Here is an 18,741-nt window from a genome sequence, read left to right as displayed (position 1 = left end):
AAAATAAATAGTTTAGGCAATCAAAAATATGATTGTTATATTAATTATTGTTTGGAAAATAATTGTTTTCCCCACCATGGATGGCAGTTCTTTGCTTTTTGTCTGACATGAAAAGTGATCTTGGTTTGAAAGAGGTTGATTTCCAGCGAGGGGAAAAACTGATCAGAGCGCCTCAGCGTGTCATCGCCTTCATACAAATGTATATAATTAACACTGTGTTTATCACAAACATGCATTTCCAGCATGTAAATTGCTCGTCCCCGGGTTTGTTGACATCTCAGACATCTCAGCGTCACGGAATCATGTCAACAGATTATGTTTGTACTGTTGACCTCGCTTGATCTTGATTTTTGAACTATTAACAATGAGTTTCACGACATTTAAAACTTCTCTCGTGGCTTGAAGACTCTTGCTTTGAGAAAGTCTGGCTTTTTTTTGTGGCTGAATCGGTGAAATGTTGTCTTTGATATCCCAGAAACCCCTGAGCGCCAGTTAACAAAACGTAAACAGAGTTTGATGGCTACAAATTGCTTGTAAACAATTTGGCGTGATCCGTTTGGGGAACTGCAGGTTGGAAATTAGTGGAAATGATGAGTGGTCGTCTTGTTCTGGCGTGTTTTTTTTAATTATCTGTGCAGATCTATTTTATGGGAAGTATATTTTAAAGATTTTTATTTTCTTTTTCCTGGTCGGGTAACTTTAAAGGGTGTGATTTAACACATTTAGGGTCCGTTGACGCAGTAAAGATTTCAAGCAAAAACGCAAAAAACTGCCCACGGTGCTCAGACCCTCTGGAAAGCCGACTTCACACACAGTTGTGATGCAAAACTACATGAATAGTTCAGCGTCTTGCTCATGGACACTTCAACACAGGAGTAGGAATCAAACCAAGAAAGACGAGCACCTCTAGGAACCGAGCCACGGTTCATCTACGGCCGTTTTCAATTATTTCAAACATTTTTGTGTTGGAATGAGTGTTGAAAGAAGCGCAAACTTTGGAACACGCATGTGGATCTATTAAGTCATTTCTAATTATTACAAATTATTTTAAGCTTGCACCTGCCACCTTCAAACAGTTTCTGTCTCAGAGCAATCTCCTTTAAAGCAGCGGTGTCGAACATAAGGCTCCAAACCACCAAGCAAAGTGTCAAAATATCCAAAGAAAACGATTATTTTTTGTTTTAAAAACTTCCTTTCTTCTTCTGACATCACGTTGGTGATGCTGCCACGAAGGCTCTCTAACAAGCTTTAGCCTCAAAGCCACGCTGACAGGGCGAGTTATCAAAGTTGTATTGTCAACAAAATCTATTCTTACAGTTTTCATAAACAGGATTTTACCAATTCAGTCCAGTTGTTGGTGAATTTATCGTTTTGGAGATCAAGCATTGAACGTCATCTTTTCCATCCTATACATCTCATTAGACTATTCAGAGTGTTTACATTTATTATCGAGTTTATTCGTGTTTTAATAAAAAAAAAAGTCAATTTTTCTTGTTTGCGGAAAGCCGGGACGTCCGACTGGGTTCGGGTTTCATCATATAAACTGTACGCCACTGCAAAGAAAAACATCGGTTTAAATTTAAGGCTTATTATGGCACTATGTTAGCGATCCGGCCCACTCAGGATGAAAACAGACTTCATGTGGCCGATGAACTAAAACGTGTTTGACACGACTGATAAAATTCTATTTTATTGTACGTCTAATTTAGTTGTTAATTTTTATACAGTTCTGTCCACGAGCGTGAACGGTGGTGGAATGGTGATTTGATAGGACGTTAACTGTATTGAATTCCACTTTTGACCATTTCACCACAATCAGGAAGGTCCTCAACCCCCCGGGGAGCAAAATCCCAGCACTCCGAGAATAATTAATGTGTAAACGTGTAATAAATATTAACTCTGAGTAATTTACCCAAGGGGATAATGAGTGGTTTAAATCTGACATATCGAAAGTGTTAAACGGCATGAAAGTGCTATAAATGTCAGCGTCCAGTGTTTATTTAGAAACTCTGCAGAGTTAATGACTCATCTTCAGTCAAGTCTGCACACATTCAATTTGCTGCTGCTGCAATTAAAGAAAAAAAATGGATTCTTTTTGTTTTAGTACACCATCGATGTTGTTTATCTGAACTCGTCCCCGTTCATTAATTCTTCATGAATGATGAATGAAGAAACACCGAAAACGCTCAAAGAATAAAATGTAATTGAAATATTTTATTAATCCAAGAGAAAGGTTCTTGATATATTCTTATTTAATCATCAGTCAGGAGCAACAGGCAATTAATCTACTGACCAAAGAAAATAAAAGGAAATAAACACATCAGGCTTTGGATATGATGTGTTTTTATTATTCATGAATAGAATAACCAGACAAATCGAACGATAATTATGATTTGTGGATACTTTTTTCATTTACCAAGTAAATCATGATATTTTGATGTTACATTTTTAAAAAAAGCATAAAATTTCTTTCGAATGTTATAAATTACATTTTGGATTTTCAAAGACATTTTTAAAAACACTGCAGTCAAACATTTTGTGAAATTGGCTGTTGTATGAATAGATAAGTGAATAGATCCGACCTCCCACACGTGGAAGTATCGAGATTTTAGATAGAATTTACTTGTCTTTTTATTTTTTTTAAATGCACTTCAAACAGTTAATTTGTTGATTAAAAATAAATTTCTTATAAATTAATTTTAAGTGTAGTGGAGGAAATTTAAAATGAGAAATTAATGCTGAAAACCCATGTAGTTGCCATGGAAGGCCACTAGTTGCTGCTGTTTGTTTTTGTAATGAAACCTCAAATATGCGCACAGAGACCAACACTATATAAACATAAACAATGGGAGAACATGTTATTACTGCGACTGTAAAAAATAAAACTACCAAGTCACGGCACTCTGGGGGAAAACATTGTTCTTATTGTTCATCTACTGAGCATGTGCAGAAAATCAATTTCGTGTAGCCGTGGTGCGAATGCGTTTCCCCTGTTTCCATGGCGACAGAGATAAAGTGGCTCTGAGCACAGTTGTTGAGCACCTGAATGAGTTTCAAAACTTGGGCTTGATTATTCAACTTTTTTTTTTTTTTTTTTTCATCTACTCTGCTGGGGAACATAATAATATTTTAAAGTGAAGAGAGTAAAAGTAATTTAGCCTGGTGATGCCCGGACTACTAAACCTCACATCCAGGAAACACTTTGTTGACGACTGTTAAAAACATTCTGTTTCCAATTGTGTTTGTCTGTAAAAGAAATCATTATCACCCTTGTGCACTCCCAACACTGACCACGGCAGATCCAACCTCACCTCGTCATTCTCCAATAAGATGAGGCGAACAATCACGACGTTGATTGCATTTCCGATACTGGGATCTCTGAAGAGGCCGGCCACCTGAAAAACAAAACCATCAATACAGGCGTTCACCGGCCAGAAAAGAAGGAGCCCGCAGAGACTCGTCTCGAGTGGCAAGATAATCAGGGATTGATTGACTTCATACCACACGAACAATGAGAATATTTCAGGTCTTTATTTAACAAATCTGTTCAGTTATGCGCCGTGCTGCTTGAACTAGGGAAGTAAACCGTGGGATTTATTCCCCAAATTGTTGACTTTCAATTTGAAGTTACTTCCAGGTAAGCCCTTATCTACATAAGCTGCAGAGGGACTCAAGACCGTTGCATGTTTTTGACAAAAATCACATTTCTTTCCTTCACACGGGGAGATGAAGCGAGTCACACACTGGGTTGAAGAGGTGCAGCCATGTTTGTTGACGACGTCCATCCAGTCCCTCATCAGAAAACCTTTCAGAGCTCTTAAACCCTCTCACTGGCTATTAGACGCCTGAATGCCAAGACCTTTACAATTTATTTGTCTGAGCTTGTAATTATTGCAATTCAAGCCCTCCCATTAGGTTTAGAGTACTACAAGAATATGATTCCACCACCTCGTGCAATTACAGCTCAGCCTCCTCAAACTGTCTTTGATTTGACGGCGCTAACCTGCAGGTGAAGAAATATATTTCTCATTAACGCTAAAATAAAAAGGCAGATTACTAGAATGACATCAGCCGTGGCACTAAACTTTAACTGCAGGATGCACCTGCATATGAAGGCGCGTGTGCAACGTTCCAATTAATACACGTTATAGAGCATCTTCCTTCCACTGACTCAACTTGAGGAGCACATAAGTCATCAACACATCACAAAGGAGGTCAGGACTCACTTTTCTCAGTAATTAGTCATTATTTTTCTTTCAGAACTTGAAAAACTATGAAGTTCTGTACTTTGGACTCCATTCAAACAGAAGTACGGTGCTCTGATGGAAGAGTTTGGACCGTCCTACACTGAACTTGTAAACAAGAGAACTTTCCAGGAGCCTTGAACTCGAACGACTGACGTACGTTGCCAAGGGCAAATTAAAGGATTTGAAACCATACATGAGCATCGCATGATACATATGTGGTAATTATTATTATTTTTTTATTTATCTTTTTTTGGTTGAAAAATACAATAGTGTACACATAGGATATTGTACATATCATATCCTTTTCTTTTCTTTTTTTTAAACAATAAAAATAGCAAGAACAATAGAACACAGTCTCTAACAGCAATATAATAATGAAATACTGCGAATGTAAAGTAAAAAATAAACAACAAAAGAAAAGAGAAAAAAATAAAATAATAATAAAATTAAATTAAACATGAATAGGATAAGTAATAGTAATAATGATTTTAGAAAATAACAGTAACCACAACAATGACTAAGTAATAATAATGACAATAATAATTAAACGGGTGTATAGACAAGTATATATATATATATATGTATATATATATATATATATACTTCTGTTTGAATGGAGTCCAAAGTACAGAACTTCATAGTTTTTCGAGTTCTGAAAGAAAAATAATGACTAATTACTGAGAAAAGTGAGTCCTGACCTCCTTTGTGATGTGTTGATGACTTATGTGCTCCTCAAGTTGAGTCAGTGGAAGGAAGATGCTCTATAATGTGTATTAATTGGAACGTTGCACACGCGTCTTCATATGCAGGTGCATCCTGCAGTTAAAGTTTAGTGCCACGGCTGATGTATATATATATATATATAAAATTTAATAAGCGCAAAATTACTCTTAAGTACCATATGCGGTAATTATGAGTATCTCTGAGACACACACTCAGTTATTTTTCATTAATCTAACCTGGACTTTTCTATTGAATGACCTGGTAGAGATGGAATTGTAGGTGGTGCAGGTACAGAACATGTACGTTATGACTGTTCACGACTGATCGTTGGGGGAGGGGTACAAAGGAAAATGACAATAAACACGGTGAAAAAAATAGCTGATGTCCAGTAACAAATGTCCACTTTAAAAAAAAAACAAACAAAAAACACTAGTCATCTACTGATATTTGATGATTCATTGATCGTTTTGCTCAATGAGTCTGTTTCGCTTTTAGCCACTTATAGATTCGTGTGATTTGAATCTGTCTCCATTACAATTACATAATTGACATTTTGATGTTACAAGTTTAACTGGTTTTACTATTTGATTAAAAAAACAAAACAATAATAGAGTGTCCCCATGCATCCATCCATCCATACTAGTAGTCAAGTGGTTATAATGTTATTTCTACTCAGCTCAGTGCACACTTTCAACAGCGTCTTGATTTGATGCGACGGTTCTAAGAATTGCTTATGAAAGATCAGACGTCAAGAGCGAGAGAAAGGCCTGGGGTGACAGGAGCTCTTCGCTCCGCATACAAGACCGTGGGCATCATTATCGACCGAGAAACACCGATCTGCTCTCATAAAGGTCTCATTAACGAAACGCCTTGCGAGACTGCTCACGTCAAAACATTTCATCACATTGACGCTTTCTTTTAATGGCGGGAGCATCAAGCCGGCGGAGATTCGCATCATATCAGGAGATCAGCGTTGCTGAGGTGGGAAGCTGTCGCTTTATTCCAAAGTAGCAAAAACACCGTCACCAGTTTTTTTTCCAACTTTGAAATTGAAGCATGACCGACCGGCACCTGTCACAGTGGGTCCAACCAACTCCCAAGTCATTAAAACCCCCAACGGTGCCGATTCTGTACCGTGCAAAGCTTTAAAAATGGCGACACATTCATCAGATTGAAGTGTTTTGGAGCAGCTGTGAGAGCAGTGTGTTGCAGAGTAATCATGTATAAATACTCTTCGCCACTAGATGGCAGCACAGAACTTTGCCGGTGAAATGGAAACTGACAGACGTCAGTCTGGTTAATTTCCACCTCCTGCTACCATCTTGTATCGAAGTACTGTGTCAGTGACAGTGATGGAGAAGTTTTTGAAAAGGGAGGATTTGAACTCCCAACTAGACATGTTGGCGTTTGTCTGTCTTCTCTTCCTGCCAGGATCTCAGCTCTTCATCCATCAGGTCCAGGGTTCACACTGAGTGAGTAAAAATTTAAAAAAAAGAAATTGGGAAACACTTTTTTTCTGTATTTACTTGATTCCAGTTGATAAAACTTTGATGAGAATGACTTTATATTGTTAATAGAGGCTACAGAGTTTCACATTTTAACATTTTCGAGTAGCGGTATGCCTCGAGATTTTTCCAAAGAAAAAAGTGTGCCTTGGCTCAAAAAAGGTTGAAAAACACTGGTCTAGTGGTGTGTGATGGTGGCGATTTCAGATTGTCAAGGATTAGAACGTGTTGACGATCTGACAAAGCAGAGAGAGATGGTAGAATCACCTGTCGAGCAGCTTCTACTTGTTGCAGTTCTATCAGACGTCCACCTGACCAACCACTCACAGGGAATTACGAGTGTGTCTGTGGTGGTTTTGTAGCGAGGCTGAAGGGAGAGACGGGGAGTTGATCTCAAAATGAAACCACACGTCCATCATGTGGAAATGGATTGGCTTTCCCTCCAGACCACAATCGCAATCAACCGCGACTCGCAAAAGTGTGCACAGAAGCGATTCACACAGAATCTGTCATAACGTGCCTCCTTTTCAGCAGGAGAGAAAAACAGTAATATCTTCTACAGCTTTGCATTTTCATTTGACTATTTTCCATTTTGGTCATTAAATCCTGTTAAAATGACAAATAAAATGTTTATACTTTATAATTACTTTACTTATTTACTTTATAATTGTCAATATTTTTAGTGTTGCTTTGAAAACTGTGTCTATTTACACAGAAATAGTAGAAACATTGAAAATGATGTCGTGAGCATGTTGGGCTACTGGTGCTGTTGTTGGTTTTTGTTAAAAAAAAAAAAATTGTATTTGCACACGCATGCAGAGAATAGGCTAGAAACATTAGCAATGGGAGAACATGGACATTAGTATAGACAGACGACGAAGTTGGATTCTTATTACGGTGACTGTCAAAATAAAACCACAGAGTTGGATTGTTATTATGGTGACTGTCAAAATAAAACCACCGAGTTGGATTGTTATTACGGTGACTTATTACAGTGACTGTCAAAATAAAACCATCGAGTTGGATTGTTATTACGGTGACTGTCAAAATAAAACCACCGAGTTGGATTGTTATTACGGTGACTTATTACAGTGACTGTCAAAATAAAACCATCGAGTTGGATTGTGATTACGGTGACTGTCAAAATAAAACCACCGAGTTGGATTGTTACTACGGTGACTTATTACAGTGACTGTCAAAATAAAACCATCGAGTTGGATTGTTACTACGGTGACTGTCAAAATAAAACCACCGAGTTGGATTGTTATTACGATGACTGTCAAAATAAAACCACCGAGTTGGACTGTTATTACGGAGACGGTCAAAATAAAACCACCGAGTTGGATTGTTATTACGGTGACTTATTATAGTGACTGTCAAAATAAAACCACCGAGTTGGATTGTTATTACGGTGACTGTCAAAAGAAAACAATTGTTGCTTTATCGTTTGAAAATGTGTAAACGAGGCCTAAACACGGGAAGTGAAGGACTTTAGAATCTCTGCATCCTTATTAATCCGCCATCATTCATGTAGAACGTCTCAGGACTTGACAAGCAGGAATCCCACCATAATAATCCAACATGCATTGTGATACTTGGCTCACGGCGTTGGTGAGGATGTTATATCGCAGAATAAACATCGCAGCAGCTGTTCAGAATGTGTTTAGTTTACATGGTTTGGTCTGATGTTTAAAATGTCTCTCTTGAGTGCAGAGCACACCAGCGCACACCTTCCTCTCTTCTTCCAACTTTGGTTGGGATCATGGAACCGTAAGTGTCAGCGCCGCCTCGGAGCTTTTTCAGCAGTGGTGTCCTCACCCTGGTCCAGAAGAGTCTCGGTCCCTCTGCCAGTAACGACTTGAGGCACATTTAAGCAGATGCAGGTGTTTTGGAGATTCAACAGACGTTTCATTCATCATGAAGGTTCTGCATTCTTTAATCTAAACACTTACAAATGACCAACATCCTTGAAAATACCAAGTCAAGAGATTCCGTCCACTTTGGAAAATATTCAGCTCATGTGTATCGGGGATCGTGACCGTCCGGGACCAGGATGTTAGTTTTCCCGGTCACTTCCATCACATCACCCAGTCGCCATTTATTTTCAACATTTCGACATTTTCAAAAACACAGGTTTTGGAAAATGGCTCAGAAGGTATAACTTTTCGAAAAATCTCCGACTGCTTCTCCGTGGAAATGTGGACGGAGGCGGACAACTTTACTGAATCGCTGCTACTGGTCACGCGTAGTAAATAGTTGTTCTGCACATGCTCAGTAGATGAACATCAACAATAATGTTTTCCTCCAGAGTGTCACGATCCTCAGCCCAGATTCAGATGGCAGTTTTATTTTGACAGTCACCGTGATAACAGTCCAACTTGGGCGTCTGTCCACTCGAAAGCCTGCGTTACTCCCATTAATGTTCATGGTGTGCGGTTCTCTGCACGCGACTTCATCATTCTGCACACACTTCAGGTTTGTAGCCGCCGGCTACTGCAGTCGTAGACGCCACGCTGAATATGTGTTTTTTTATTTATTTTCTGGCCCAGATGTGGTGAATCCTGGTCCCGGAGGGCCACAGAGCCTCACGTAACCCACGTCCCTCCGTCTCATTTTAATGAGCAGCACATTGTGTTGCGATGTGCAGAGCTCCGTGATGATAAATGAAAGTGTGTTGGCACGTCGAGACCTTGAATCTACAGAAGAACTGCTCTGTTTTGTTTAGCCATGCTGTCAAAACTTGTGACCTTCCCTGTCGGGCGTTAAGCGACCTGTGAGTGAAGCTAAACAAAGCTAAGAGCTAGCGGTGTGCGATCGGTGCCAAATGTTTTGAGGGAGGTGTCGTCTTGCATGTTTTAGCTTTCTCCCCCTGGCATAGATCCGAAGAAGAAGTCCGAACCCAGCTCTGCAGAAATAATGATAATGTTATATTCTAGTGAGCCGGAGAAGGAAAACATCTAAAATATGCAGGACATTGATCCTCCAGGACCAGAACTCAACAGTTCTCGTGCAGGGCGTAGATCCGTCTGTCTGTTTCGGTCTTCTATGCAAACCTCCAGACGATTCCTACATTCCTCCTCCTCCTCCTCCTCCTCCTCCTCCTCCCACACCCCCATCAGAGGGTTTACCTACTGACTTTCAATCCCCAGTTAACGCGCAGCGAAAGAACAGTCCATCAAACACAATGACAAAGACGGTTCAAGTGAAAATAAAACATTTTTTCAGGTAAATTCCACATTAAAACAGCAACATTTTTGCTATTCTGGGGCAGGGGCATTGTTGTCATTGTCCATCTACTGAGCATGTGCAGAAGAACAGCCGTGATGCGCAGTAGCAGCGTTTTCCCGTTTCCACTGAGAGGAAGTCGGCGTGTTTTCGAAAAGTTGTGTTGTCAGTGGCTCCAAGCGCCATTGTCGTGCAAACGTCGTATTCCGCATTCACGTTCATGGATGTTGTTCAACCACAGAAACTTCACAACCAAAACTTCATGCCCGTAGTTTTTCGGGACTTTTTCTCTTTTCTTCGTAACATTTACAGTCTGAGAGTATCGTTTCTCTCTCCTCTTGACTTGTCTTGAATGTTTCCTTGAAGAAAAAGGGTTTAACAGCTATACTGCTTTAGACGACATAAAAATACAAATAATCAAAATTATTCATTAAAAATAACCTCCTTTTAAGATATAAATGATACACGGGCCAAAAACCTTTCCTGTTCATCCTCCATCAACGTTTTGCCATTGTTCATCTCGTGTATTTAAACTCGAGCGGCGGCTATTTAAAACTTCTTTTCTTCCCACAACAATGCTCCGCCGGTGTCACGTCCCGTCGACACGAGCCACTTATCCTGCGTACGCATCTCGTCCTATGGAACTCAGTTCTCAGCATATGTCCTCCACGCAGGAAAAACAAACACGCCCCGAGACGACGCGGGACTTCACCATCTGATCACCCTGTGAAAGGAAGTTGGGAGCTATTCTGAGTGGACTGACTCCTCTTTCTCGCCTTCTGTCGACTCCGCCGGCGTGTGGAAATCCCTCCGCCGTCTTCGCTTCAGCGCAAAAACATGAAGCTCTTGTGAAGCGGACGGCTCGGAGACGGCGTCGGCGATGAGACAATGGAGCAGCGGAGGAAGACGACGACATGGCTCATTGTTCGGAGGCGGCTGAGGGGTTGTTTCCCCCGCAGGAGGCTGTTTTCACTGAACTGAATTGTCTCCGGGCTTTAAAGTTCAAAGCTGCAGTGTAAAGAGCTCCGAAAAGAGGATGTGGGGAATAATGGCCGCTTCCTCCGCGTATTATTGTCAGTTGAATTCGTACGCGTCCTCTCCTGTCAGTGAATTTCCTTTCCTGATAACTGGAGCCGACATGACCACATTTTGGAAAAAACTCATTTATGTGTTAATCAATGACAGACCAGGAGTCGGTTTACTTAACCTCGGAACGAGAGCTGGTAATAAAGACTGAGAAGGTCCATGTTTGGCCTGATGGAATGGTTCAAAACTCAATTTTTTTACACAAAGGTATTAATCAAAATGCATAAGCTTTTGCATTTAAAAGCATTTCGCATTTACATGACGTTTGGAAAACAATGTCCGTTTCCACAGGAAGTGGAAGAAATACGAAAAATAATGCATCCAGCTGTGAAGAGTGTCATTTTTGACGGATTAGATCCCAGAATGTAGAACTTTTATGTTGAAGAAACGTCTGTAAAACCTCGACATTGACCTGCGTTAACTCTCCAAATCCCAAATGTACAGAAGAACTATTTAGCATGGCTGTAGTGCGCGTTGTCAGTGTCGCTGTCAATGGACACCCAAACCGCGACGTTTAAAAAAAAAAAAAAAAAAAAGGGAACTGCCCATTACCTTTACAAGATAAAGGGAGTGGGGCAGTTTTCAGCGAGAATTTTTCTGGAAACTTAAAAGTCAAATGACGCCAACAAGCTTGTGAGGTAATTCCACTCTGGAGACGGCGGGTGAGAGGAGGCGAAAGGAAATCCTGGACAATCTTTCCTACCTTCTGCACCCTCAGCTGTGGCTGGCAGGAAGATCATTCATCCAGTGGATCATCCAGAACCGACTCAGATGCTCTTTAAACCCCCATTATGTGTGTGTGTACAAACGATGATGTGTTAAAGATGTAACATGTCTTCACGCAGTCGGCTGAGACCGCCTCGACGGGTAAAGTGAGACAGAAGAAGGACAGATAGACTGATTGGCCTCATCTGTATGTGAGAGCGCACGTGTGACCTTTCGCACGTCGCCTCTCCGCTCGACAAAGACCATGAACAGACCCACGTGCTGCAACGGGGGGTGTCAATCAAAACGCACGAGTACGTAGAATCACTTTGATCTCTGGTATTGAAATTCAAAACATCTGAAAGAGTAAACAAGGGCGCCGGTGTCAGGTCGTGGATGAACGCTCTGAGAATCTAAAAATTGTATATCGTTGATAACAATATTCTTTCAGGTTTTGTGTGAAGCCATTAAAAAAAATATTGCCAAAGAACATCTAAGAAAGGTTTGCAAAAAAGAGAGTCACTATTATTTGAAAGGAACAGACGTCTTTAAAAAACCCAGCTTTAACTCCAAAGTAATGGAACGAAGTGTCACAGTGACGGGAATTTATGGAACGTATTTGAGATAGACGTAAAAAAAGAGGCATTCAAGAAACACATTAAATCTGCAATGTTAAAAAAGTATGAAAAATAGATTTGAATATAAGTAATAATATAGTAATACACACATTTTATATATATATATGAGATATTTGATTGAGGCAAACATGAAAATGATGTTATTTTTCTTTTTCTTGTGTCATTTTTTGTGTATACTGTAAATACTGTATATAGTATGCTTAAAAAGTATCTGTAAATATGTATATATTTCAAATGTTAAACATTGTGAAGATATTAAGGGTGAGAAAATCTTCTTTTCTGCTCGTGTCATTCAAAATGTGAACTAGACGTTTTTGCAAAGAAGTCTGTTTATTTTTATTTTATTTTTAATGTTGAAATAAATAAATAAATAAATGAGAAAAAAAAAAAATACGGCCCAGGTGCAATGCTACCCCTCCTGTTAAAGACGAGTACTTACAATGTTCATGACTGCGAGGACGTAGCTTTCCACGGCTTTGCTGCCATGATGGTCGACCATCTTGGGGTCGGCCACCACCAGCGTCTCCACCCACTTCTCCCTGCTGACCGAGCGCTGATGGACCCGCCGCCGCCTCCTCTGCTGCCGCCGCTCCCACCGCTCCCGCTGTCGCTCGTCGCCTTCGACGCTTCCATCTGAAAGAAAGGGGGGAAAAAAAACAAAAAACATTAAAAAGTCTTCTCATTAAGACACGACGTGCGACTCGAGAGCTCATCATGTGAACTCTGGACTGACGGCGTCAAAACGTGTCGGCAAATGTTTGGAACTTTCGGTACGTCGTTTTATTTTTATAAATTTGACTGGAGGGGGGGGAGGGGCCTCTTGGACGGTTTCCGTGACAACAGTGCCTGCAGCCACTGAAGATGAAGCTTCGTCTGTTTGTTACCGTTTTCTGCACACGTGTGTGGTCTCGTTACAGAAACAACAAACTGCACCGATTCGTGGGCCAACATGCAAACTACATTTTCAATATTTCCGGGTCTCCATGTAAACGCATATCGTTCTAGTGTAAACGAGACACTTTTCTGAAACGAAAACTTGAAGTGTTTTTTAAAACCCACTTTTTTTTCTTTCATAAAACCACAAGGAATTGTTGTTATTTTTGGTTTGAAAGACAAAAACACATCTAAAACAACTAAAACTTTATCAGATTCTGGTCCTGAAGGTCCATCATCTTCCCGATCCATCATCGGATGTTCGAAACATGAAAACAACATCGTTTTTCTGCCATCTTTGAGTAAGAAGGACATCGTTTTTAAAACGTCGCCATGTAAATGTGAAACTTTTCTCAAACAAACAAGCAAAAACAATGCGTTCTTCACTTGAAACCTTATTGTGTGAACGGTGCCCCAATATAAAAAGCAAATTGGGTCTTTGAAGCATCGATATCCTTTCACCTACATACCCGGAGCACATATTTTTAAAGTTATAGGTGAACATATTGACCGATAACTTGTAAACAAACAGTCATTGAGTTACACTTGGCCTACAGTGATGGTTAGCCTTGATAGAGAAAAAGCTGCGGGTGGAGAAAAATGAAAAGCACGGACGGACGGACGGATGGATGGATGGACGGACAGATGGATGGATGGCTTTTTCACATGAGGTTTCCAGAAGAACGCATCCACAGCTCGGGTTCAGGACGGCTCTGAGCGCTCGCAGATTAAACGGGCTAATGTAGAATTAAAACAGCTGATTTTTAGATCAGAGACTTAATTCCTCTGATTACTACCCGGAGACAGACTCGTGAGAAAGACATTAATGTTTTATCTGCTGCCATATGTGCACTCATCCTTCATCGTCTCTTGAGTAATCAGTACATGGACGGACATATTGTGAGCGACTTATAGTTTTCCTCTCACATGTTCTCACGTTTTATTTTAGAAATGTGGCCTGAAGATGAGTTTTTGGGTTTTCCTCTCCGGACGTGAAAAACACTCCTTTAATTTCTCCACCTTGATTCTTCAAACCGGACCCTCCTTTGCTTTAACTTCTATGAGAACAATTCAGAGTAAAAGGATCAAAGCTTCTGTCAGACACAGTGAAACTGCAGCAGGCGATAAACTGGACTTCCTGTTTTGGGTTTCAAAAATTATAATTCCTCCAAACGATTTTTATGCTGCTGAAAAACTAGACTATAAGATCCTTTTCCACAATGATCAAAGTGAAAACACAGCTTTGTATTCGCATTTGTTATGACAATGGTGTCAGTTTACACAGAAATCTCAGAAATGCTGAAATGAATGTTGCTTGTAGTTTTTAACGCCGCGCGTGTGTGTCGCATGTTTTTGTAATGAAACCACACACATGCGACATGGCTTTAGGCAGCAAGTCGTCCAGCCATCATTTGGACGGTCAATTTTTTTGGAAAAGACGGCCAAAAAAAAAGAGCGGACGTGTTGCTCAAAGCCTCTAATAATCTGTGTTCGATGTCAAGGACACAACTTACATAACTGTCTAATTTTGCCTAAATTCATGTTATTTTCACCAGAATATAGCGAATTATCAGCTCGGTTACACGACTCGCAACTGACTTCCGGTTTGTATCACACTCCCAGTAACGAGCAACGTGATTGGTCAATTGATACCATGTGGTAAGTACGTTTTGAAAGGCGGCCTCTGATTGGTTGGTAATTCTCTGACTCATCCTGATGTGTTGAAATTCTGAAGCAGAGGGAAGGAATTTAGACAATTCAATCTACAGAATCCAGACAGATAATCTGATGGTTTTCATTGAATAATGAAATAATCTTTGATGTGAAAATGCTGAATTTTATTTTTCAATTAAAAACACTGAAAAGAGGATAATAGAAATGAGAAATAGAAAATAGAACCAATGACACAAACAAGTACATGTAGTGAAGTTTGGAGTGAAGGGAGTCAAATTCAGGTACAAGTACAGGTTTAGTTTAGGGCTTTTTAAACTGTGGTTTTTAGAATCTTTTCTTTTTTTTTTTATCTGTCATATGCTCTCTGTGTCTGTAATTTTATTGTATTTCATGTATTTGCCTTTTTGCTATTTATTAGTTTTCTAGGAACATTTTAGTGCTGCTGACACTGTAAATTTAATGCATGTACTTCTACCAGGACACACTTGCAAAATAAATTATTAATCTCAATGTGTTTCTCCTGAATAAACGAAGGCTAATGAAACGTACAGGTGCAGGTGAAAACCATCACCAACGAAGTTGCTGCTGGCTGTGGGATTCAAACCTGCAACCACAAGTCCCTCCCTCTGACCTCATGGCCTTCCGTGTGCGTGACTCACGTTTGACTCCGCAGGTCCCGTTGTGAGCTCGTCCCCCCGAGACGGGCGGAGTGGAGGAGGGAGCGGGAGCGTGGCGTCTGTAGATGGCGTGGGCCTGAGGCGCCGTGGCGGCGTCGCTCCACGCCTCCAGAGGCTGGATGAAAAACTCCTCGTCCGCCAGCTTGAACAGTCCGGTCTGAAACCAAGAGGAGCCGCAGGTCAGCGCACAATATCACCATTTCATTTTTTTTAAAAAGACACTTTCATTTAAACATGTGTTTTATTTTGAAGGCTGGAAGAAGAAGGTATAACAAAGCAACACAGTTGAAATTAAAAACAACACTGTGTAAATTCTCCCAAAAAAAGAAAAATGCTACCAGGCTGGGATTTGTGATGAAAATAGAAGAGAATGAAAAGAAATCAGATGGAAAATGAAAAGAGCTTCAAGCAAACGCAAAGCAAGAGAACTTCCTGTTTGTGGGATGTATTTATTGAATGCAGTGATAAAATGACAAACTGTCTACCTGAGGATCTAAAAGATAGTGAATGTATTGTTAAATAAAAAGCAATGAAAGAAAAGTTTATTAATTTAACCATTTCATCTTATTAATTTACATTTTTCAGTATGTTTATTTATTTATCGCTTTTTCACCGTCCTCCTCTGACCTTTTATACATTTTTGTTCATGTTAGTCTTCATTTCAGCTTTATTTTTTCTTTAAATATTTAATATTTTTATCTGGCATTTTAAATATATGAGGGGTTTTTTTTTCACTTCAATCTTTATACATGAGAAACTTGTTTTCTCATAAACACAAATACTCTTCTATTTCGTCAGACATGTGCGGAATAACTATTCAGAACTTTTTGCAACGGACATGCGCAGTAGCAGCGTTTTCAAAAAGTTGTGTTTTTTCTCAGTTTCCATGGAGACAGAGTTGGAGCATTTTTAAAAAGTTGTGCATTTTTTCCCCCACAGTTTCCATGGAGACAGAATTGGAGCATTTTCAAAAAGTTGTGCTTTTCCCCCCCATTTTCCATGAAGACTGAGTTGGAGCGTTTTCAAAAAGTTGTGTTTTCAGAGCACCGTTGTCATGTAAACGGAGCAGAAAAGTTTTCAGTTTCCTCTTGATTACATTGTTGTGTAACTAAACACACATGCCGTGTATTTGTTAACAATACGTTTAGACTTTTAAGTACATTATTGAACTGAATGTATAAATTCTTTTATATTTTTGAAATTTTCTTTATCGTTAAGTTTCTCTCCACTTCAGGCTTTGCTAGACTTTCATTCAAAACTTTAATGAGGATGCAGGAGACTCCTTCTGTAGAAATACTCCAGAAGAAGAGGAGATCGGTGGAAAGGAGGTAATAAGAGTAATAAGCATCTAAAGTCATTGGATCCCCATTAAAACAGCAACAGGACATCGATACAAGGCCACAGGAAGAAGGCAGTTAATGGCGAGGGACATCAGTCACACAGTCACTTCTCCACTTCCCCTCGGGAAACGTTCTCCGAGTAGAAAAGCTCAGACTCCCCACTTCATAGACGGCTTTGATCCTCCTCATCATCAAGTGTTACGTCTCCTGAAGGACACTTCACAAAAGATCCTGCTTTCAGTGACAGGATTTGATCTATTCTTGCATTTATTCTCCTTTTTTTTCTAAGGACTTACTTACTAAAATGACACACGAGCGGCTCATTCTGCCACATCATCCCTGCAGCTGTATATACACACACACACACACACACACATACATACACACACACATACACACTCACACAATACTGTACATATAACCAGCCCTGTGTAATCAGTTTCATCCCCGCACAAAACAATCTTTTAACAGCTTGCATTTAATAAAGACACCTTGTTCTTCTCTATGAATCAATAATTAATGTAATTATCAATGTATTTTTTTTTCCAGTGTAAATGAATTACCACAAGGGCTCTTTAAATTTCCATTATCGTCCCCCGTTTGCCAATTTGTTTTCCCACGAAATGATGTCCCAATTCTGAGCGAACGACATACAATTATGCAGATCGTCTTCCATACCGGGCTGCAGAATGGATAATTGTTTGCACCCGGCTATTAAGTAGGTCTCCCAAACGTCGCATACATAACCAACGGAGTGCAGACGCCTCCTGAATGTAACATTCAGGAGGCGTCTGCAGCACCGACTTCTCCTTTGCACGCAGAAACGGGAGCCGTGGATCTCCAGTACGAACAGGCCCGAGTCTCCAGACGGCTGCAGACACGCAGGCTGGACTGAGGCGGGGCACGGATCAGATGTCTCGTGAGCTCCTTCACCCCGAATCACACCGGCACTGAGCCGGGAGCAGATTCCAGTCGCCCCCCCCGCTCCGTTTTCTGTGGACCTGCCGACCTTTCAACTGCCAAGGACCCACTGGGTCTTGTTTGCAGTTTCTGAAGAGTTTGACTGTGACAAAGAAAGAGGCTTCAAAGAGTGTGTGTGTGTGTATATATATGTGTGTATCTCCAGTCCGAGCAGGAAGTGCGTGAGACGACAGGCGGTAGATCAAATAAGTTTAGAAAATGAACCTTGTGGGACGGACGCTCTGTTCTTAATGTGTCGCCAATCATGGGACAACTCGACAACTCGACAAATCCTGGTCAATGTGCTCTTACATACCATTTCTAATTGAGATTTTATATATTTTTCATACATCTAATATATGTCCATCTATATTTAATAGAGTATAAATGGCTTTGTTTCTCGCCAGGAAAGGTCTTCTTTGTGCACATGAATCTCTCTCCCCACACAAAACCTCGGCTCGGCCCTGTGCTGCACGTTGCAGCTCGCTAATGACTGTCAGTCATATTATAATCAGGTTAATCATGTAACGTCGCTACTGTAGGAGCCCCACAGCTCGTTAACACATCGGAAGGCGGGATTACGTGATGCACCTGAAGGCATCACTCAAATCGGATCGGCTACGAAGCGGCGTTTTAACTTTTCGACTGCACAGCCTGTTTGTTTTCAGATATACTTTTTTGAAAATTATATTTCTGAAGACCGTATCTGAGCCGGTGCGTCCCTGTTGAGTTGCTTATGTTTCTGTGTCAAATATACTTAATATCTTATGTTTCTCTGTCAAATATACTTAATATCTTATGTTGTTGTGTTAAATATACTTAATATCTTGTGTTTTTGTGTCAAATACACTTAATAGCCCTTCTAAATGTGTCAAATATACTTTGAAATCCAATCCTTCAAATCAATAATGCTGAAAAAAATAGTTGTGGACAAGTTATTGTCCGTTCACAGTAACTTAATCCAAACTGTGTATTAGGCCCCTGTTGATGCTGCATTTTCAAGCTTAAAGGGAAAACTTTTGCAGCAT

At 40.2% G+C, this 18,741-nt stretch overlaps 1 protein-coding gene across 1 annotated transcript in view; it reads right to left on the bottom strand.

Annotated features, from left to right (window-relative positions):
* adamts7 (a disintegrin-like and metallopeptidase (reprolysin type) with thrombospondin type 1 motif, 7) overlaps positions 1–18,741 on the bottom strand; it is a 101,373-nt gene that overhangs the window by 63,627 nt on the left and 19,005 nt on the right. Inside the window, 3 exon segments of the mRNA XM_080499087.1 lie at positions 3,312–3,395; positions 12,569–12,762; positions 15,396–15,570. Of these exon segments, the coding sequence (XP_080355213.1) occupies positions 3,312–3,395; positions 12,569–12,762; positions 15,396–15,570 (453 nt within the window).

This window comes from Blennius ocellaris (genome assembly GCF_963422515.1).
Source record: "Blennius ocellaris genome assembly, chromosome: 1".
Lineage (NCBI taxonomy): Eukaryota > Metazoa > Chordata > Actinopteri > Blenniiformes > Blenniidae > Blennius > Blennius ocellaris.
The sequence above is the reverse complement of the archived record's forward strand: the minus strand, read 5'-3'. Positions and strand labels throughout refer to the sequence as shown.